The following is a 23,286-nucleotide window of genomic DNA, read 5'->3' on the forward strand; positions in this document are numbered from 1 at the left end:
AAATATAAATATTTGCTCTGCTTGAAACTGATGTTTGACCTTGAATGACTATTTGAACATGTTTGGTAGGATGATGGTTCTCTTACACTCCATGGTCCATTTTTTGTTTTAGATAGAAATGTGATATTAATTTACTTTATTAATTTGTTTTATTAATTTACATTAAAACAACATATTCTCCAAAAACAGATCAAATCTCTTCTCACGCGCTCTATTGAAGCAGACATGAGCTAAAGTCTTACATTTTTGTTCAGAAAATAATAGCTTGAAGAAACTCTGATGATACCGATTAGAAAACTGATATTTCTCCTACTGTACACAGGTAAATTTTAGAAACAGAAAAAGAACATCTCAGGTTGCTATCACAATAAAAGTCAGTCAGAAACAAATGATCTGAATATTTATTCATGTCTGAATCAGAAACGTTAAATAAACAATGGAGAAACATAAAACCTTATGCTGGTACAGAATATTATAAAACACAAAAGAATTAAAACTTCATCGTATGTTATGTTACATAAAGGGTCACATGGCTGATGTGTCGCACTGTGATGAACTGCTGAATCACAGGATGAACCCATCAGGGCTCAGTGTGGTGGCACTGCAGACTAAATGGCATCTTAACATGATCACCTGCAGGCAGGTGAGCTGTGGTGGGCGTGTCCAGCCTGACATGGAGTTACCCTGCTGCAGGCTGAATCAGGATAAGTTTGGTATTAAAGTAAAATCAAGAGCAAACAGCAAAACACTGCAGAGTCTTCATGCTGACTGAAGGTGGAGTTCGGGTTGGAGTTTGGGTCGGTCACTGTCCTGGTTCTCATGTGGGAGGAGGCCCGTCGTAGCGCAGCATGAGGTTGAAGGATCGGGCGAAGTTGTTGGAGAGAGAGCAGCTGTTTCCATCGTCCATGAGGGGCAGCAGGAAGGCGAGGAGCAGCAGAGCGAGGAAGAGGAGCCACAAAAGAAGAGCCAAACGGCAAATCCTGTACAGCAGCCCACATTTCTGAAAACATAGAGAAGATGGAGCAGAACAACATGAAGCAGTGATGAGATGATGTGTTTAGATGTTTAAGTAACATAGGAGGGTGTTACCACGGTAACATTACCTTTCCTGTTCTTCTTTCAGAGATTGTCCCCTTTACATCTTCTGCACCTCTCTGCAGAGAGAAAGAACATCAAGTATTATATTGTTAATCTAGACTCCATGACTCAGAAACAACACAAACCAATTCTGACCAAACTGTCTGCAGAAGACTCACTGTTGCACTGCAAACCTGGGAGTTTACTGTTCAGAACAGGAAATATCTCCAATACTGGGGTGGGCATTTATTTGATCTTTTTTCTTGTTAAATTTCTTATCATGGTAGGTATTTTTGATTTATTGTAAGAAAAATTTAAATTGATGATGTCTAAGGACTCCCAAAACTTATTGTCGAGATTGATTTTTTTAGTACTTTTTTCCACAGTTTGTTCCATGAAAATCTCAATAAATACCAATAAATTAAAAAAAAAATGTAAATATAGTTACTGTGTGCAGTTTAACTATACAAATCACACTTCTTTATGTGACTGGTGTCCTAGAGAAGTGTATTATAAACAGGAATGAGCAGTATTTGTATTTGCGGGGCCATAACTGCAGCCATGCAATTACCCAAAGTAATTAATAGTTCTTAATGTCATTTTTATCATTATCACAATCGTACCACAAAATGATGATAAAATTTTATGTCCATATTCATAAATTTCACTAATAAAGTCTGAATAAAACCTCCCTGTAGCAGCAGAAGTAAGCCTGCACTGCCCCCTGGTGGTGCACAAACAGTGCACCAACAGCTGAAGCCCTTTCTACCAACAAAACATAAAAGTAACAATTGTAATATAATATCACTGCTGGGCATCATAAGATACAAAATGTTTTACTTTTTGCTACAAAACTGAATTGATTTGATGTGAATTTGACCTGATTTATATTCTAAATAAACAGTTCTGTTGTGAAAACTGACATTTAAGGTGTTTTGGAGTTATAAATAAATAAACTGAACTGACCATAAGCTCCAGTTCCTTTCTCTCCTTGAGTCCTGGTTTAGTCATAATGAGGCTGTTCTCCACTTCCTTCAGCTTGGACTTGTAGAGGGTCCAGCGGTACCGGAGGTCCTCCAGACTTTCATCCTCACCCTGACGGCTCTGAGTCTGCTGGAGCAACAGCTGAAACATCTGCTGACCTTCAGGGAGTCTGGATATCAAAGCCTGTAGCAGAAGAGTTAATTACATAACATTAGTCATTAGAGTATAATTAACATATTAATATGATTACAAAAATGCTAAACATAACATGCAGCCTGGACAAAGCACTTATATCTGTGTATAAATGTGAGTCTGAATGGAAATGTCCTTTAGGATTCTGTAAATATGAGCTGCAACATGTTTGAACATTTCCAAAACATCAAGCTAAAAACTGAGATAACAAAAGAGGTTGGAATTAAATTATGGAAAGATGAAAGCATAAACTTAGCAAAGTTCATAAAAAAAATGATAAGGAAGAAAATATGTGATGGTTTCAAGGATGAATAACTTCAAATTTTGTTGTAGCCGTTTTGGTTTTGTAGTGGTTTCTTTCCTTTTATGCTTCTGTTTAGTGATTTTTACATAGAAAAAAATTATATTTTGAGATATTTATGTATTGTAATGATGTATAAAGTGGTACATTAGTGGCAGGCATAAATATAAGCCTTGTGCTTCTGCCTGCACCTTTTCTAGCACCTTTTAAAATAGTTGCAATATTTTGAAGTATGGGTGACAAATTATTTGATGACTGACTGAATAAATAAACATAAAAAATAAATAAAATTGTATTTTACATATATTATTGCATTTTTAGCATGTTAATATAATACTACTTACATGTTTAACATGTTAACATGTGAACAATTATAATTAGCAATACCAATATATGATCAATATGTGATTATGTTGTCAATATTTGATCATACATAATTGACATAATTAGATATGTTCTAATTAAGACACATTTCAGCCTTTTTAAAGATTTCTCTTCATGTCAGCCTGTTACCTGCAGGTTTCCCCGTCGGGTCTGGATCTCCTTGGCACTGAGGGAACTCTTACTGGTTCTGGTTATCTTCATCAGAACTTCATTCTCTCTGGACAGCCAGGCCTCAAACTCACTCCAGTTTATTTGGTTTAGTCCTCTGCGGCCCTGCAACGACCAAACACAACCTGGGTCAGAACCAGAGCTGCTACTTCAAGTTCTCTGCCAGAGGAGCGTCGTTAACTCCGTCATAGATGGAAAAATGATCCAAACAGATCCGATTAAATCCACTGAAACCTCAACAATAAAATCAGTAGAGGTGAGAAAATCTGTACTGATGTTTTCACTTCCGATACTGATACAGATATACGAGGTTCAGTACCGGCCCATACTATCCGAAACAGAAAAACAATACAAAACTGACTTTTTTTTAAAACACATATCAAAACATAACTTTAATGTGTTTATATAGGAGTATAACAGCCAATGTAAAATAAGTAAGAAAGAGATAAAATGCTTTAAGTCAATTCAGCACCGTCTTTTCTGTATCGGAATATTTACTAAACCTCAGATATCTGTATTGGTATCGGAAGGGAAAAAAGTGGATCGGTGCGTCTATAACCCTGTGTTTGTAATGACATTCAAACTTTTGTTCCAGAATTTTAAGTCATTATTATGAAAACCTCAGTGGTTCTGAAATGTTCTATAGAGCCAGTGAGGAATAATCAGACCAATATTATTTGACAGAGACAAAAGAAAAATGTTTACCCTGCTATCATCTTCTCCTGAAGACGAAGCCGTCGCCTCGTTTCCTTCTCTTCCTCCTGTGACCCTCCGTTTGGGTCCGTCTGTCTGACAGAAACCAGGTGGATCCACTACCTGCGTTACTGAGCCTGGTTCTGATCCCAACCGTCCAAAGCTCTCTGCTGATCCAGAGTGAATCTCAGTGGAGCCGCCCTGAATTCTGACAGAACATAAACACTCAGTCTGATGCCGAGCAGAACCTGATCAGAACCAGGGTTTGGGTTGAATCAGTTACCTGTTCAGATTCAGGCTCAGTGTGAACAGGTCGTTCCAGCGCTGCCTCAGCCGCTCCATGTCCTTCCGAATGTGGACCTGGCCGTCCGTTGAGGTTCTCCTCAGAACCTTCCCACCCTGAGCCTCGATCTGCTGCAGGTGGACCTCCTTCTCTGGGAATTCACCGAGGAGCTTCTGAGGAGAAACATGGAGGAGAGAGGAGTTTTCATCAGGAAGAACCATCTCCACCCTGCTGAGGTTATTTCTACAGGAAAGGAAAAAGGACACTGAAAAACAAAATAATTCTGACTTTAATCTCAAAATCCCATTGCAAGAGTTGGATTTGTAAGGGAATGCAAAGCAAATTAATTTGTATAGCACATTTCAAGCTCAATAATTTAAAGATAATTTAAAGTGCTTTCCAGAAAAATCAAGAGTAAGAGTTTAAAAACAGAGATTAAAAACACATGAATAAATTAAACAAGAAAAAATAAGTATTATAGCATGTAATGAATGTACTTTTTAATTTTTAATTCTTAATTTATTGAATTTAACCATGACTATTGAGTTTGTGAGGCAGCCAGGAGAGAAAATGCTCACAAGTGTAAGATATTTTATGTTTTAAAACATTGTTTTTCCTTTAAAAACTTCAAATAATCTGAGATAATACTCGCAGTATCGTTGACTGACTGTTACAACATTTAGATGTTTAAATGTTAAACTGAGCTGAAGCCTCAAAGAAAATATCTGACCGATTATTGGAGACTCTATAAAACATCACTGCTGGACTTTAACTCTAATTCTTCCATCATAAAAACTGCATGTCAGAAAATCTCAGGGTTCATTATGTTGGGTTGGAGTAGCTGTGCCGTTACCGTGGTTACCAAATACTTTTGTTTCTGAGAGGTCAGAAAGTGAGCCATGCTGAACAGCCGAGATCCAAACACAGAACTGGATCAAAGCAGGATCTGACCAAACCTTTAAGGTCCAGTTATCAGACTAAACCGGTCAGAACCCTCAGGTTCTGGGGATCAGTTTAGCTCAGAAACAAACGCCTCTCTCTCTCCTTCAGAACCGATCAGAAAACTGACCTGGGCTTCGGGTCGGCGCCCCTCCACACTCCATCCTCCCGTCGGGCTGCAGAATGAATCCAGCTTCTGCCTCATGACCATAATCCATTTCTCCATGTTAAGAAGGTCGCCGTGGAAACACTCATGGTCCGAGACGATGTCATCACAATCCCGAACTTTGACCTGGACAAGAAGGAAGCATCAGATCTGATTTGTTCACCTGTTTTCAGAAAGAAAGAAACAAAGGAAAAGAAAAAAACAGAAGGAAGGACGAGTGGCTGAATGGAAGGATGGAAAGAAGGAAGGGAGGAAAGAAAATAGAAAGGAAAAAAATCAAAAGAAGGGAGGGAGGGAGGGAGGGAGGGAGGGAGGGAGGGAGGGAGGGAGGGAGGGAGGGAGGAAGGAAGGAAGGAAGGAAGGAAGGAAGGAAGGAAGGAAGGAAGGAAGGAAGGAAGGAAGGAAGGAAGGAAGGAAGGAAGGAAGGAAGGAAGGAAGGAAGGAAGGAAGGAAGGAAGGAAGGAAGGAAGGAAGGAAGCTCTCTCTCACTGTGACTCTCCGGTGAAGCTCGGACCAATCAGCACACAGTTTCTCGTATTGGGTCCGGCTGCTCTGATTGGAGGAAACCAGCGTCTCCAGAACCGTCAGCTGGGCCTTGCCGTCCTCCAGCTCCCTCTGCAGAACCTGAGCCCAGAAACACCAGGACAGTGATGACGTCACACCTCAGAGCAAAACTGTCCTTCAAAAACAGGGCTGGTTGAGACCAAAGCAAAAGAACGAGGAGTTTTGATTCCAGTTTTTGGTAGAAAAAGAGATGCTTATAGAAATGATTGAGCTTCTTTTAACTTTTTATGCAATCAGTTAATCTATTGCTTACGACGGTGAAATGAAAGCGTCTCCAGTGAGTCTGTTTGAACTCACCAGCATCTGTTCCAGCTGGCTCTTCTTGGCCAGGATGTCTGGCTGAAGAGCATCAGCAGCCAGCAGCCGCTCTCTGAACGTCGACAGCGAGGCGAGAATCTGCTTGTACGCTTCGTCAAAGTCTTTGGTTCTGGAGATTAAACTCTGACAGACAAAGAGAACATCAGAACACGTTGGAGAGAAACTGTCTGCCAGGTTGAGTGGTTTCGTGTTTAGTTCACTGACAGTAGGAGATAAACTCCTCAACCCATCAGACAGGTCGCTGCATGTTTCTGGATCGTTAAGTTTATTATCGACCCAATCAGTTCGGCTGAAACTTTGCTCAATCAGAAAGCGGAGAGCTGTCAGAGATCTCTCCGTTAGCAGCAGCAGAGCCCGAACTGAGCAAATATCAGAGGAGCTTCCGTTTCCTCTGCGAGAAACAGGAGCTGCAGGCTCTGAAAACCAAACATCAGCTTTCTGACGCAACTCTGACAGAGGCAGAGGAAAGAATACAGGATGAGTTTCCAACAGAGAGACAGGAGGGCTCCATCCTTGAAACGCAGCAGGAGAGAGTTGATAGATGGAGCTGCTGCGGTGGGAAACTGCAGGTGTAGTTTGAGGAAGGAAGTTTAGACGCCGAGGTTAAAGAAAGAGGGCAGCAAAGAGGGAACATTATACAAACATTCACATCCATTTTTTATGTTTTCAGCAGATCAATCAGCTCAAATTTAACCTCTGGAGACGCAACAATCAAACTTCTACTTCTGCAGGTTATTGGACAGGAGTCTGAATTCAACAAGAAATGAAGCAATTGCAAGATTTAATTTATGAATTAAAGCATTAAGGATGCCTCCTGGACGCCTCCCTGGTGAGGTGTTCCGGGCACGTCCCACCGGGAGGAGGCCTCGGGGAAGACCCAGGACACGCTGGAGGGACTATGTCTCTCGGCTGGCCTGGGAACGCCTTGGGATTCCCCCGGAGGAGCTGGAAGAAGTGGCTGAGGAGAGGGAAGTCTGGGCCTCCCTTCTGAAGCTGCTGCCCCCGCGACCCGACCCCGGATAAGCGGAAGAAAATGGATGGATGGATGGATGGATGGATGGATGGATGGATGGATGGATGGATGGATGGATGGATGGATGGATGGATGGATGGATGGATGGATGGATGGATGGATGGATGGATGGATGGATGGATGGATGGATGGATGGATGGATGGATGGCATCTCTTAATTTATTTCTAATTTTGTATAAAAAGGTTTAAATAAAAAATGTGGCAATTAAATAATGAATTACTAAACTGTCAGTGGCAGCTCTGCTCAAAATGATGGGAGTTTTTAGTTTTGTTGCATTTATTGAATCGGGGGGAAAAAAACATGTTTTTGAATGAATGATGAAACATGTGAATGAATGATCACAGCTGATTATTGGAACATTTACCAGTTCCGATCAATTTTAGTTAATTGATTGCTGCATGGGCTGTACAGTGGCGCAGTTGGTAGAGCTGTTGCCTTGCAGCAAGAAGGTTCTGGGTTCAATTCCCGGCCCTGGTCTTTCTGCGTGGAGTTTGCATGTTCTCCCTGTGCATGCGTGGGTTTTCTCCGGGTACTCCGGTTTCCTCCCACAGTCCAAAAACATGACTGTCAGGTTAATTGGCCTGTCTAAATTGCCCCTAGGTGTGAGTGTGTGTGTGCATGGTTGTTTGTCCTGTGTGTCTCTGTGTTGCCCTGCGACAGACTGGCGACCTGTCCAGGGTGACCCCGCCTCTCGCCCGAACGTTAGCTGGAGATCAGCACCAGCAACCCTCCCGACCCCACTGAGGTACAAGGGTGTAAGAAAATGGATGGATGGATGGATGATTGCTGCATCTCTACTCATCTCCTCCCAACAGAGATGCATAACAGAGAAGAGGAATCGTCTTAGTTTTTTGTGTGTCACAGTTGGAGGTTTCCATTTAATGACTTTTATTTGTTATTTCCCAATATATGTGGACTAATCTAGTTCAGATTTGTACATCTCAGACATATAGCATGTTTTAAATGTTTTATGCCATAAAATGAAACTGACGATAAATAAACCATTTCAAGTTCATTTTCTGGACCACTAGATGTCCTTCTTGAACACTGTTATTGCCTCAGCAACAAATTTATTTATTTTTTTAAGTAAAGTTTTACTTTAAACAGTTTTAGCCAGAACTAAAACTAAAACTCGAGTCACCCACTCATCCCCCTCCCCTCCCATCCAGGTGGGCTCAGGTACCTCCAGCCTGTTTTTCCTCTCCAGCAGCTGGTTGTGCAGCAGCTCTCTGGTTCTGACGGCGGCGCTCAGCTCCCCCTGCAGATCGTCAGAACTCTCAGTACCGAACACCGAGTCCAGCAGGTCTCCTTTCACCTGCAGCAGACTCAGACGCTCCTGCAGCTCAGCGCTGTTCTGCAGGAGACCCTGGAGGAAACGACGGAGGAGAGAAATGACCTCACTAATGCTCTCTTGGGAAATTTCATCTAGGCAAATTAAATAATTAAAGACATAAAACAAATATAAATCATTATAAGAAGACCTTTATTTAAAAATATATATTATAACAATGGAAAAGAATCGGATGAAGGAACTCAAACCGTTTCCTGAACGTAGTTTATATATTTTCATTCTCTGTGTGTGTGTATGTGTGCGTGTGCGTGCGTGTGGGTGTGTGTGCGTGTGTGTGTGTCATACCTGGATCTTCTGCAGCAGCATGGCCGTGTTGGAGAAGTCGTTGACGTTGTTGGAGGCCTCCATCACCTGAGAGACGGAGTTTGCCCACTGAAAGAAGTTGAGCAGCGGGTCCCGGAGGAGACTCCTCAGCTCCAGCTCCGACTCCGAACAAAGTCTGGAGGCTCTGCTCTTCACACTGAGACACAGAGACGGGACGAGGACGAGACAGTGGACACAGTGTTTAACAGACAGCTCTGAGACCTCAACATGATGTTTCACCTTCAGACTGCAGTGGGATACATTTCTTTTTGTTCAGTCAGAGGATGAGCCTCTTTAAAGTTCACTTAGAAAGTTCGGCATGACTCATGAACTCTCTTTCCTTTCAGAACAAACAAATCTAGACGGTTCGGTTTTAGCTGCTGAAAATGAACCTTTTGAAACTTCTGTCCAAGGTGAGAATCAAAACAAACACTGAGTTGTTATTTCCTGTTTCTCCATGGGAACGGAAAACAAGCTTGGCGCTTGTGTTTCATTTATTAATCCCCAATAACCTTCAGCTTTGTTTTAACCCGACAGATTTCAGAAAAAAACATCAAACTGAAGCCGCGGAATCGAGAAAATGAAATGTTTGTGTTTGACAACAAATTTAAAAAAGATTTTTAAGCTAAATAAGGACGGTGTTATTATGAAAAACAGGATTTAGTGATGCAGAACACTGAACATGCGTCAAGTCTCTGGTTCTCAGTTCCAGTTAATTCTGTGTGAACTTAACTAAAAGACAAAGTTTTTATCCTGTTTAATAAACTATATATTTCACTTTGAGCATCATAATACTTAGTTTGGCCCAAAATTATTCATGCAGATCTTTAAGTTATATGAATAATGAGAGCATCTTCAACCTGCAGAAACCCAGAATATAAATATAAATGATGAAAATAACTGAAAATGTGCAACAAATGCTGCTCAGCAACTATGATAATAGACTAAAGATTTTAAAAAGTATGGTAGTATTGTAGTTTTTCAGTCTACTGATGTGTCTTTCATATAATTTTATTCTCTTTTCATAATCTTTGATACTATTTTTTTTTATATAAGCTAGTTTTAAATCTATACCTGCTAGGTGTATGAATAATTAGGGGTTAAACTGAATCTACTGGAGTTGCAGCAGCTTGCAGGACTGAGCTCAGCTTCCTGCCACACTGCGATGTTATTAAAAATTAAACAGAATGTAAAAGAAAAACCTGAGAAAGCTGCATAATTTTTACCGGGAAAGTGTTTCTTAAAAACAATGCAGGATTCAATTTGCCTCCATGTGTTAAACAGGAAGCTAAATTATAATTGGACTAAAAAACAGAAGCGTAAGAAGCTTGTAATGACACAAAGTCCTCGGTTTCTTTAGAGATGCTAAAACTCGACTGGAATGATTCCCCTGTTTGCTGAGCTTTAACAAGTTCAAATCGAAAGTTTCCCATTCCTGAAGAAATTTGCTCTAAGAGTCATTTTTAGAGCTGTTCCATTCATTTGGGCGAGGAGCTCCAACTGGTGAATGATGCAAGCTGTGGAAATAATAATGATGCGACAGCACAGGTCAACAAGAACACTGAATATAAACCACCTGCATCGACAGCATGTTGATATTTGTGTTTAGACTTTCAAGTTTTGGTCAAAAACACAAGAAAACCCATAACTCTAAGGAAATTTAAAGTGTTTTTCTGTGGTAACTTGCATAAATTAACAGATTTTTCTGCTTTAGCTGTAGAAAGTGACTCAGCACTCATTAACAGCAGCATATTTTTTGAATGCTCAGATTTATTTGGAGGTTTAGATTTATTCTGTAGCATCTATTTTGGACAGCAGGGGGAGTTTGTCTGTGTACCGTATTTTCCGCACTATAAGGAGCACCTAAAAACCTTCAATTTCCTCAAAAACCGACAGTGCGCCTTATAATCCGGTGCGCCTTATATATGGACCAATATTGAGCCACAACAGGTCAAGCAACTACGGTAAGCAGCCACCGGCTTCATTTTCGCCCGTAGTGGAAGAAGTGCGCGGTGCATGCTGGGTTAATTGTCAAAAAACTGGTTTGTTAATAAAGTTTGACTGACCTATCTACCTACCGACCTGATAATCAGGTCGTCTGCAGGTCACTTTAGCACCACGTTCTCCACCAACATGCTGTGCGCCAACGGAGACGGGTGACCATCGTCCAGCCACGCCCCGGCCCAGTCACAGAAGGCTCTCCTCGCCGACCCGAGTCGGACTGTTTTGTTGGCATTCTACATGTCAACAAAGTGGCTTTAGACATTCATCCGCGGTGCTTCGACTAGGGTTACCAAGGGACCAGCCCCTGTACACTTAAAGCCGGGGGGGCGGGGAAGAGAGACAGAGACTGCGGCGGCAGCGTGTCGGTTGGTCTGTGTTACCCAGAAAGCAGTTGGGCACAATATCACAACACCAACACCGTGAGTGAAACAACGACTGGGGAAGACTACTATATAAAGCACTGGGGATCACTTCTTTATTTGTAGAGTACGGAACAAATCATGTCCCGTATAGGTTCAATACAGGACGGGTGGCAACCGTAACTGTAGCGTCTATTCTATGGGCCTTATATATAAAAAAAGTTTTAAAATAGGCCATTCATTGAAGGTGCGGAAAATACTGTAATTTGTTTAATCTGAGAGTTTATTTGAACAGCCTGGATCATCAAACCCGAAAACTCCCTTTTGAAAATAGAAAACTTTATTTTAAACTCCCTTTTCCTAATTTCCCAAAATGAAGAAGTTTTTAGGAAATAATATTTCATATTACCTTTTCTCAGGTAATAGGAAATAGAAAATTAGGAAATTTCCTATTTTTAGAAAATTTTGTGACCAATTTCCAATTTTTCCGTATGCTGTTACAGATTTTGGGTTGATTTTTTGCATGTTTTCATGTTTTCTTCCAACAATTTGTAAATTCATCCTCATTAACATTTCTGAACAATTCACTGCATGGCTCTGATACATAATCAATAAATCAAATCCACTGAGGTAACTAATAATCAGACAGAATGAGATGGATCGGCTGCAGCTCAACTTTACATACATTTTACTCTCCTTTCTGTTAATAATTTACGTTTTATGGTTTCAACATGTTTTACAGCTGCTTTCATCAGATGAGATCAGTTAAATCAGCTGAGAAAACACGTTTCCATGGAAACGGCGGAATTTTTGATCACAGAAACGCACCAACTACGATAAAACCCCTCAGCTGAAGGTTTGACCGCAGGTTGCTCCTACCTCTGATGTTCTTTAACAACGGCCAGGACGCCGTCTGTGAGGTGGCGAGGATCCTCCGAGAACCTGAACAGATCCTTCAGCTGAGACTTCAGCAGCTCCACCTGAGACTCTTTACCTGCCAGAGTGTTCCTCACAACCTGAAACACAGATAGGAGAGACTCTTCAGGTTCCTGAATCTCACACAATCCCATCCACTTCAGCATCTCCGCCTCAACAGTCAAAAACTTACCACCTTCTTCGAATCTAACAAAGTTGGTTTCAAATGTTTCGGCAGGAAAAAGTTTTGTTTGTGCCGCTGTCATTTTAAATGCTATTAATAAATATTTTCAGAGGTTATTAAAAATACTTTTTTAAAGTATACACAAAAATACTTTGTGTATACTTTGTGAAGTTTGCAGCACAAACTTAAACAAAAATTTATTTATATACATTTTGTTAGATTTTTTTTTTATTTGGAGGTCAGATGACCTTTGACTCCCTCTGGAGACATTTATTAGTATTTCTAAAATGAGAGCACCACAAACAAAAAGTTTTGCAGCACAAACATTTGACACCAATTTTATTTAATATGAAGAAGTCGTGGAGGCAAACCTACCGAGTATTTCCTCCACTGCCCCTCCATCTGCTCCTCGGTCGTCTCTGTGCAGCTCTTGGACTCCTGGGTGTCGACCAGCTCCTGGTCCAGATCTTGCAGCATCTCCCTGATCCGGCCGATATCCTCCCCCAGCCGCTGGCACCGGGTCACGTACTGACTGTGGGAGTCCAAGCTGCAGTGCAGCCCCTCCTCGGCCTCACAGAGACCCTGCCGCAGCCGCTGCCAGCCCAGCCGCAGCTCCTCGGCCTCCTCCTGCACGGCCTCGGCTCCCGCCGGAGACGTGTTGGTCCTGACGGCGTCGGCCACTCCTTCGATGTGCAGCAGCGTCTTCTCCTCAGTGGCCACGCTTTCGTCCAGAGTCTGAGACAAAGCAAGACGTTAGATAAAAAGGGTGTCCAAACTTTTTATCATGTGGGCCAAAATCGTCAAGTCAAAAGTACTCGCAGGCCAAGAAAATAACTAAATGAATTAAGGTAATAAAGACGTCTGATTTATTGATTTATTTATGTTGTTATATCTATTTCTAATGGATGATGGTTATCAGAAATCCCAAACTTGAAAAGATTTTGTATGTTTGCTGTGTTAAAAGAAAGTTCTAGTTCTCTTTCTCAAATTATTTCAGGCTTGATTTAACAAATTTATTCTCAGTTTTATAAACAGGTTTTGTTTTACTTTCTTGACATATTTAGCAGAGTTTAACAAAATAGATAAAAGCCAATTTGGGGGCTTTTCAGTAAAAGTTTATGCATAAATGTTACTTTACTTATCATCTGAAGTCTTGACGGTAAAAACATTTACATTTGTGTCTTACTTAGCATATTTTTTATTTTAAGAACAATATGTCAGCAGAAATTTTATTGTGATTAAAAATAAAAAGCCTACATATGCATCAACTCTTTTATGCAGCAGAAAAACTGCAGGTGCTCCAGAACCACCCAGTGTCTAACAGGGACGCACCGATCCACTTGTTTCCACTTCTGATGCCAATACAGACCGATACCGATATGATATAGAAAAACATCGCTGAACTGACTTAAAATGTCTCTTTTTTTAAACACAGATATAAATGTACTGAATTAGAAATTTATTTGACAACTCTGCACCAGTACAGCAAACATGAAAAAAAACAACTCAACTTTGTTCAGTCAGTGCAATTAGGAGTAACAGCCAATGTAAAATAAATAAAATGATGAAAACAACAGGTGTAAAAATAAACTGCAACAAATATTCCTGTCACTCTGCTGAGCTGGAACCGGCCAGCAGACGCTGACATGCTGCTGGCAGCGGTTGGACTGACCTTTAATGCTCTCAGTTTGCTCTCCGGCGGTTCGTCCAGCTTCATCAGCTCCGTCAGCTCTTTGGTTTTAGACACCAGCCAGGACTGGAACTTCTGGACGTGGCTGTGGAACATGTGATGCTCTTCACTGATCTTCTGCAGCAGCATCAGTCGCTCCTAACCAAACAGGAGAAATAAGAAACATCTAGAGGTGTTCTATGACCCGGTCAGGATGATCCGGGGTAAATCGGGTCTCACCTGGGCTCGGTCTCGGACGTCCATGTAGTCCTCCTGCAGCCTCTGCTGGGCCTTTGCGTCCACGCTGGGATCCTCGATTCTGCTGTGCAGAGCGGCCGCCTCGTCCAGCAGCCTCTCCAGCAGAACCGCCTGGCTCTTGATGTCGCTGACAATCACCATCTGCTGCTCCACCTGCCACAGCTTCTCCTTCAGGCCCATCTGCAGCTCCAGGTCCAGGTCCAGGCTGCGGCGCTGCTTCGTCAGCCACAACTCAAACTCCTCGTACGCCTTCAGGTACTCGCTCCAGTGGAGCCACACCCACTCGATCCGGCTACACAGACAGAGACGCGGCTAAACTTTACTTCACAGCTGCGACTAAATATTATTTTGGTAATCAATTATTCTGATAAAGAAATCTGAAGATTTTTATTTAACTATGTTAGCCTTTATTTTAGAAATGCATTGAAATATTCAAAACATAATTAAGAATCTTATTTATTTAAGAAAATAAATTCTTAATTTATTTCAATAAATAAAATTTTATAATATTGAAATTAATTTGATTAAAAATGTATTTTAATATTTTTTATTTATTTAAGATAAATAAAATGTTATTTATAAATTTTTATTTATAAAAATTGTCCAAAGTTAAATAGTTTATTTAAAATAAAAATATTTATTTTATATAAACTAACATTCATTAAAATTAAATGTAATAAAAATGCATTTTAATAAATATTTGTTTTATTTAAAATTAATTTTAAAAAAATATACATTTTTATTTCTAAAAATGTTTCAAAGTTAGAATTAGTTTATTTTTAACTTTTAAAAAATAAACTGTTTTTAAAAGTTTATTTTATAATAAGTTTATTTTTTATTATAAACTTTTTAAAAGTTTATTTTATAATAAACTTTTAAATAGAAAGTTAATTTGATTAATAATTAGACAGCTAACAGTCTTTAATAGGAGATTTTTTTTTGTTAGTTTTTACAGAATTTTAAAGCTAACACTTGAAGAGTTATGGGGGTTTTGGTAGTTTTTTTTATTGATATTAAAGGCAAAATGTATATATTTTTGTACAGTTTTGACTTTCTTAATGCTCTGATTTTGTTCTATCTGCCAAATTTGTTTACTCCAGTCCACAATTAATTTATTACTAAATTAGTTTATGGTAATTTTAATAATCGACTAATCAGATTAGTCACTTCAGCTCTACTTTACGTCATTTAAACTTCCACTTTGTAAAATAACCAGCACCTCCTATCAGAGTCAGAAATCTCCCATCCTCTCTGTTCTCAGCTGGGATCAGATTAGTTTCAATTTAAGATTTGAAAAGCCATTTAATTCAGATGTTGTTCATGCAGTTCCTTGTTTCACTCAAATGATAAAGTGACATTTTGGAAAACATCTCAGTTGATTTGGCATTTAGCAGGACTGCATGCTGACAACATGACATTACAGGCTCTTTAACAGCCGCCTCTCTTTGTTATCTGTCTGTCTCACATGCGAAGCCCTCTGAGATATTTATGCTTCCTGCCGTGCAGATATCAACCTCTCATGATGTCTTCCTGGCATTTTCCTCCTTTCTAAATTGTTCCTTTATTCCCAGAGCGAGAAAATAAACCCGGTTCTTTTATTTTGCAGGAAAACAAGCAGGTTTACAGGAAAACAAGCAGGAATCAATGGTCCGATTTACTGGGAAATGATTTTGTAAGACGATTCACAAAAACTTCTGCAGATAAACGTCAACTGTGAAAAATTATTCCACAGGCAAAGTACAACAAAAAATAAGTTCTATAAATTAATGCATGTTTTCATCTCTGATGTGTACTTTTATTAAATTCCAGTTTTTATGTCAGAGTGTGACCTCTTCATCAGAGAGGATCATGAAGCTGCAGCTTGCTCTCTGATTGGTCGATGGATTCCACCTGACAGGTGAATGTTTCTCTGTGTCAGGCGTTTTGATTCATCTGAAAACAATCCTGACATCAGATGTTTCTGCTAACGCCGAGTTCAGTGATCCTTGCTCTTTTATGTTTATTTTCATTAATGTGTCACTCGGAACTTTGACAGTTCCTCTAAAACTGTTTGAGGAACTAAAGATTAATATTCTATTAGCTGAGATTTTAAAGCTAGAAGAGGTTTCCTCCAACACACTGAAGGTTAGAGATATTGTGATATTATGACTATATCATAATATCAACATGTAAAACTAGGCATACACCTCAAGATTTTCTAAAACTGTGCAGCACCAGTGCAAATTTTACACCTCTTTAATTTATTTATTTGATAGGGACAAGTATGTTTTATTGTGACAAACAAATCACATATAGGAATTAAAATTAAGTGAACATGTGTAACAGGGTTTTATTTTAACAATAATATGGATGTGAAGTTGGTCAAAATTTGTTTATTCTTTGAATTTGTTTTGTTTAGTCAGTAAGTTGTTTCTCCAGACATTTATTGGTGTTTTCAGTTCTGTTTCTGTTGTTAACTGTGGTATGTATTAGCTTTAGCTCTGTGTTTTCTTTACAAATATATTCTAACATATATCTTAGACAAATGTATTCATATACGGAGTTTCATGAGTGATTTTGCTGTGTTTTGTGTAAGTTTTTAATTGTTATTAATTTTTTCCATTGTTTATTGCTGCTATGTTTATTGCTGCCAACTGCTCATTAGGAGCCATTGCTTGTTTAGGGTTATTTATTATATTTAATTTAATGGCAGAAGCTGCTAGACTGATGTTAACCACCAACTTGATTTCCTCTTTTCTTAGAATAAATCCAGTGAACCTGTGTGTGTCATGAAGTCAACCTATTGTAACAGAGATGAACATTGAACACATGCATAGAAACATAACCAAATGTTAAAGAGAAGGGGGGTGGGGGGGATTCAATGCAGTTAATTAGGTATTCATAGCCTGGAGAGTGTTTTTGCTGATATGGTAGAGGAAGGATAAATAATATAATAACAATAAAGCATTAGGGACAAGTATAAGCAATTAACATGTTGGTTTAGCATGTAGAGCCGTAACTAATATGCAGTGTTCATCCCTAGAAGATCTTTTAAGTAAACAATTATTGAAATACATAGTTAAACACCAAACAGAAGGCAAATAAACATATCATTATAGATTTTGCTGCTACTAAAATGCAACAAAGTTCACCTCCAACATGCACTGAAGGTTACCTGTGGCAGTGGACGATGTAGGTGCTGGTCTCGTCCCACTGGTTCTTCAGCTCCTTCAGCTTTTCGTTGGTGCTGTTCCTCAGCTCTTCATCGCCGCTCTGCAGAAGCTTCTCTGCAGCCAACAGCGCCTGGTCCACTATCATCTGACCATTGTGAGACGAATGGTGGATTTTCTACAAAATCACACAAGAAAAACTTTTAAAGTCCAAACACCTTTGGATAGACAGATAGACTCCTATCTCTAGGAACAGATAGTTCTTATATTATCACACAAAACCAACCACAAAAAACATAACAACACCTCCTTCTTGTTTTTATGTTCCTATTACTTTGTTCAGATGTTCAGGATTATTCACCCCTGAAAAAACAATCAAAATCTGATTTTTCAAAATATTTAAAGCTGATTAAGATTAAAAAATCTTTTATCCTGAGATCAGATTAACAAGTTCAGCTCACATGGATCCTGGATGTGAACCTCTAACTCTGCTGCAATAAGCAATTAATCAATGCTTATTGCATTAATTAATTGCAATAAGCGTGCTTATTGCATTGCACTGCAATAATTAATCATTTAGTGATAAATTATCTTCATCATTTCCATTTGCATGTTTGTTTTTCTCGAGTTCTTCTTTCTACTAAAGAGACTTGATGACAAAAGTATTCAGTCTGGTGCATCACTCTTAACTAAACCTTTTTTTGAAGAGCAGTTTTGTTAAGTATCCATTTTATTTGCTTTAACACTAGTTTTGTTTATTTGTTTTATACATTTAAAATGTCTTGCAGTTACAATGTTAATTACTCGCTAGGAAAAAAAACTGTTTAGTGATCTTTGAGAGGTTGTACTTGCATCATCATGTCATCATTATATTACTTGAAAATAATCTCAAAACAACAATATTCTCATTTATCTCAATCATTTCTGGGTCAATGTATAATCCTCAAACTTTGCTACCATGTTTTACAGTGAAGCTCAGTGGTGATGCATAACAACATTCAGGGATGCAACTACATGTGAGGATATTTGTAGCACAGCAGTAAAATAAAGATCAGGCATTAAACTGATGATTCTACCAAATAAAATTGAGATGAAAATGGATCAGAGCACAACAGAACACAAACTTAAACAACAACAACATACTGCAGAGATTTGCCTTCACCATTCATTCTTGCCCTTTATGCTTTTCCTCAGATTCGTTACTTTATGCAACGACTGAAACTCAGTGCAACAGCAGCCAGAGCCTAAAGGAAAATGTTGACAGATCTTCAGGAAGCCTGGAGACTTATTTAAATTATTTATCAAGATCCCTTTAAAAGGTAAAGAAAAGGAAGCCTTTCTGCAGCAGCAGGTTCAGAGTGAGCCGGTTTTATTCCCGTGTGAGTCGGATGAACATAGAGAAACAGGAACTCTTTGTAATAATAGCTTTTAGGAAAAAACACAAGAAAAACACCGTGGTCTCCTCAGAAACAACAAAAACATCTCTAAATTAAAAACATGTACTCAGATTTAGTAGCTTCAACAGAATCAAAACAGAAATCCAAAAGAATTTTAAACGGGTTCTGCCGCCTGCTTCTGCAGAACAGCTGACTGACTGCAGTTTTCATGAGGGCGAGGCCTTAAAGTGAAAACAGGAGGTGCAGCGACTAGATGATGATTGATGTTGTGATCAGCTGCAGGAGCAGATCTCCATGCTGGTTATTCACCGCCTGCAGCAGCAGCTCATCATGGGAAGCTTAAGCTCTGCAGCAGCAGCAATGCAATTAATGAGTCTGACTCCAGTTAGGACAACACCCAGCGGGGAGCGGCTCATAAAACTGCATGCATTCATGCAACCTGCTGTCAGATTGTTTTTATGGCTGCTTTAAGAATATAGATTTAAACAGAGATGAGATTCTCAGTTAAAGCAGATCAAACTGCATCTCTGCTCCCTTTGAATGTGACCTATTGTGCTTCCTTGAACAAGTTACCACAAGTTTACAGGCATTATTTTTGCACAAAATCATGAGATTTTAGTCTGCTCAGTTCTGCCTATTTTAATCTTTCAAAATGAGCTGATTTAGGGTCTGTACCTCTAAATGCAAATGAGCTGCTGCAGGCCACGCCCCTAAAAGCTCACCGTTTGCACTTGCATGTAAAAATGGCTGAAAACGTGTTAGCAATTATACAACCATACATCTTTAAAAAGCATTAGTAGGACCTCCTGTACAACCAACATGAGTGCAGCAAGTGGTTTCTGGATTGTAAGTCAACATCAAAACACTTGTCTTTTCCAGCAGCCATTGTACAGTGGTATAACCAGCTGACCAAACTTGCTGGAGCTCATCATAGGTTGACAGTGTAGTGCCCGTCGATTGTGACTTAACAATCTGAAGGTTTTTGAAATAGCTCATTTTCCAGACACCAAAAACATTAACTTATTGCTAAAAACTTATTTTTACTTAAATAGTTGGGATGCTTTTAAAAGCAGTTGAGACCCAAATGAAAGTTAAAAAATGTGATTTTTCATAACTGGTCCTCTGTTATGAGCAGATTAAGCTGACTAGAGAGCAGCTGCAGCCCACCTGGGAGCAGATAACCAAGCTGAGAGCAGGTATCACTCACCTGAGAGCTCGGCTTGCTAAGTTTGTGACATTACATTCCAAAGATTTTTGAAATGGCTCATCTTCCAGTCACCACAAAACATCAACTTATTTTTTTTAACAGCACCTAGGCTGTTTTTGGAAGCAGTTGAGAACCAAATGGCAGGCAGAAACGTGCGAAATGTGCACAGCAGGTTGGGGATTTTCTAAAAATCCTGCCACATATCCGACTAAATCCTACATTCAGACAGCTTAACCCCATCAAAGAAAACCTGACACACCTCGGTTTCCCTGAGTCGGGCCTCCAGGGCATCTCGCGGTCCCGCCGTGTTGTCGTTAGCCTTCAGCTGCTCCTCGATGCCCTTCATCCAAGCATCGGCCTCCTGCAGGCGGGCGGTGAACTCCTGCTGCTCCTGCTGGGTCATGGCCGGACCAGAGCCTGCAGAAAGAGGAATAAATCAGAACCAGCAGGAACATGAAGCTGTTCCGTGTCTCGGGTTTAATTCCCAGCCCAGTGAAAGCATCAAGGTGTAACCTTCAGGTTGTGAGTCAGAGGTCTGCATTCTTCTTCTTCTTGGTTGTTTTCCAGTAAAAACTTCATTAATTCTCCTGCAGTTTGTTGAAGCGTGAAAACAAAAATCCCAGGAATACTCTGTGTGGCTGTCAGGTCTGTGGAGGAACTCGTTGTTCCCTCAGGAGCTGCAGCTGGAACGTTAAAAACGTTAAACTGCAGTGAAACACGAAGCTGGGAGGAGCCAACGAAACGACTTCTCCTTTGAGAGAGCGGTTTTCCTGAATGACTCATTTCAACCACAGCAGCATTCCTCTTGGTTCTTTCACACCACGACTGCAGAAATTCTGAGTAATAAACTTAAATTTGGTTCAGATGGTTTATCCGTTTCACTCCAGCTTTAACTTTATGTTCTGTAGCTCTAAAAAAAACAACCAGAACTCTCAGTTTGGATCTTTCTGAACTCGACTGCAGTTTTTATTGTTGTTGCCTCACAGTTAAACATCACAGGATAGAAATGTGTTTTAAACTAACAAAAACAAACATTTCTTCTCAACTTCTCTTTTAGTTTTCAGACATTTCTAAATAATGAAAAATACATTTTAATCCATCAAATGCACATTGACAGACGTTTGTCCCTCCAGAGCCACCGTACTTTAAATTCAAATCTGTCAAACGCTTTAACTCAAACTAATGAAAGACAACGTCTTAATATTCACCTTAATTAAAAAGCTTTAAAACCTAAATATGAGCATAAGTTTCCTCCTGTACAAATAAAACGTTATGTCATATTTTCTAAGAAATCTTGCCTTCAATCTCAGAATTCCTACTTTAACCTGACAATTCTGATTTTAATCTGATATCTTTCCTTTAATCTCAAAGTTCACATTTAAATCTCTTAATATCTACGTCAATACCAGAATTCCAACTTTAATCTCCGAATATCTATTTTTACCTGACAATTCGCATTTTAATCTCTGATATCTTGCCATTGATCTCAAACTTCAAATATCAATCTTATATCAACTTTAATCTCAAAATTCTGGCTTCAATCTCAGAATATCGACTTTAATTTTACAATTCTGACTTTTATTTTAGAATTCAGAAGTTAATCTGCTGAACTATGACTTCTCAAAATTCTGAACTGTGAGATTAACATTAGAAAAAAAAAGACACCCAGTTATCCTAATCCTTATTTGTATATAACTGATAATAACTCACTTAAAAAAATGAATCTGAATAATCTGATGTCCAGTTGGATCAGGCAGATGCATCCGGTTCTGTTACCAAAGGTCCGAACTGACTCACAGCAGCTGTCAGAAGATCAGAGGAAACAGGAAACTCTACAGGAAACGGATCAGAGCCATCCTGACCTTCATCGTTCTGCAGACAGAACCGGAAGCCCAACAAGAAACCATAGTTTGGTGGCGACCCGTTAGAGTGACGCAGCTCTGTGACGTCATGTGTGTTTTGACGTTAATCCACTTGAGCCTGACGGACAGGTGAGCTCTGATCTCAGCTGATCAGGTGTAACGGAGACTCTGACAGGAAACAGAGCGCTGGTATCTATGAAGCGACCCGGAACACACCGAACAGCTGCTGCTGCGGCCACCCGAACTCTGTCTGTGTTCGGTCAACAAACAATAAGCAAACAGCGAGTAAACAGGTCTAAACAAAACACAAGCACTCACAGCTTCCGGCTCCGAGCGGTTCTCTGTCCGGTGGCTGCAGAGAGTTATCAAAACAGTCCGGGTCGGCGAGGACGGGAAACTTCCTGCTGGCAGGAAGTGGAGCTCTGCGCTGCGTTCACTGACCGCTCGGAAATTAGGGGAAACTTTCAGATATTACAGGATTTTTTACCGCAGAATAAAAGATGGTTGAAAAGAGTATTGTTTAAAAGTCTGAAACAAAATGTAGAAACGTAGATTTATATTGTTGCTCCAATAATAAAAGAATAAAATAAGTTAAATTCACATGTAGACAGAGGAATCCGAGGATTTCAAACGCATCATGATCTGAAACAAAACAATGTTTTGATTGTTTTATTACTCTACTCAAAGGTTAATCAGCTATATGTTTATATTCAGTAACTAGAGTTTTTGATAGTTACATAAATCAATAAACGAGGAAATGTTATTTAATCATTTATGTATCTCCCTCTCCCGTTATGTTTACTTTTTTTATGTTTACAGTTTCTATTATATTGCATTAGGTCTCCACCTTATTGGGAAAACATGCAATATTTTTTCACATTAGTGAAAGTTGCTGTAAAATGAGCAAATAATTTAAAAAGTGTTATATGTAATTAAAAAAATCCTAAACAAAAAGGTTTCATTAATTTTTTTTTTCTGGCTAATGTCTGCTATTGGATTATTGAAATAATTTAGATTAGTTTCTAAATTACTACCATTTTACCACCTAGTAAATAATTTTTATGCTACTCTGTTGTCAACCAGAATCTGAAAGCATGATCCTTCAATAATTAACCATCAATGATGGCAGTCCATGCAGTTGTGCAATTTGTCATGCAGATAGTTTAAAGTGATCAGGCTCATTTGATTAGATAAGATTAGAAATACCTTTTGAAAGTAACAACCTTAAGCCGGGCGTAAAACATTTTCTTTTAATCCCTTATTTCTCTGTTAAAAAAAATTTTTTTAATGGTGTGACGGTTTTCATTAAGTGGAAATTAAGAGAATAAAGTATCTACATAATGTGTTTTAATGAGTGATATGAGATACTTTAACAAAATAACTTTTAAATAAAATATGCAGTTAGCCAGCTAGCTAGCTAATGTGGTGAAAGAACAAAGTGCTGTGCTGCAGATGGCCTGAATATAGTTATGAGATTTGGTTCCGGTAACTAAGATTATTGTAAATTAACAGAGGAGGCACATGT

General features: G+C 39.2%; 1 protein-coding gene across 4 annotated transcripts; it reads right to left on the minus strand.

Moving 5' to 3' along the window:
• Nucleotides 1–387: 387 nt before the first annotated feature.
• Nucleotides 388–22,192, minus strand: syne3 (spectrin repeat containing, nuclear envelope family member 3). 4 transcript variants are annotated; one of them, XM_008400112.3, is made up of 19 exons: nucleotides 22,080–22,184; nucleotides 20,413–20,582; nucleotides 20,159–20,316; nucleotides 17,301–17,473; nucleotides 14,129–14,438; nucleotides 13,892–14,047; nucleotides 12,595–12,954; nucleotides 12,000–12,136; nucleotides 8,740–8,914; nucleotides 8,287–8,469; nucleotides 6,049–6,192; nucleotides 5,677–5,811; nucleotides 5,152–5,313; nucleotides 4,083–4,255; nucleotides 3,812–4,007; nucleotides 3,068–3,211; nucleotides 2,044–2,244; nucleotides 1,104–1,154; nucleotides 388–1,000 (listed from the first exon to the last, which is right to left on the minus strand). In XM_008400112.3, exons 2-19 carry the CDS (start codon nucleotides 20,438–20,440, stop codon nucleotides 818–820), a joined length of 3,069 nt encoding a protein of 1,022 aa, XP_008398334.2. In that variant the 5' UTR covers nucleotides 20,441–20,582; nucleotides 22,080–22,184; the 3' UTR covers nucleotides 388–817. The 4 variants fall into 4 exon arrangements, with proteins under 4 accessions (XP_008398334.2, XP_017157987.2, XP_017157988.2 ...); XM_017302498.2 differs by lacking the exon at nucleotides 22,080–22,184 and adding an exon at nucleotides 21,610–22,043; XM_017302499.2 differs by lacking the exon at nucleotides 20,413–20,582 and having other exon boundaries at nucleotides 22,080–22,192.
• Nucleotides 22,193–23,286: the final 1,094 nt, after the last annotated feature.

The sequence above is a fragment of the Poecilia reticulata genome, chromosome 22 (genome assembly GCF_904066995.2).
Source record: "Poecilia reticulata chromosome 22, P_reticulata-male-v2, whole genome shotgun sequence".
Classification (NCBI taxonomy): domain Eukaryota; kingdom Metazoa; phylum Chordata; class Actinopteri; order Cyprinodontiformes; family Poeciliidae; genus Poecilia; species Poecilia reticulata.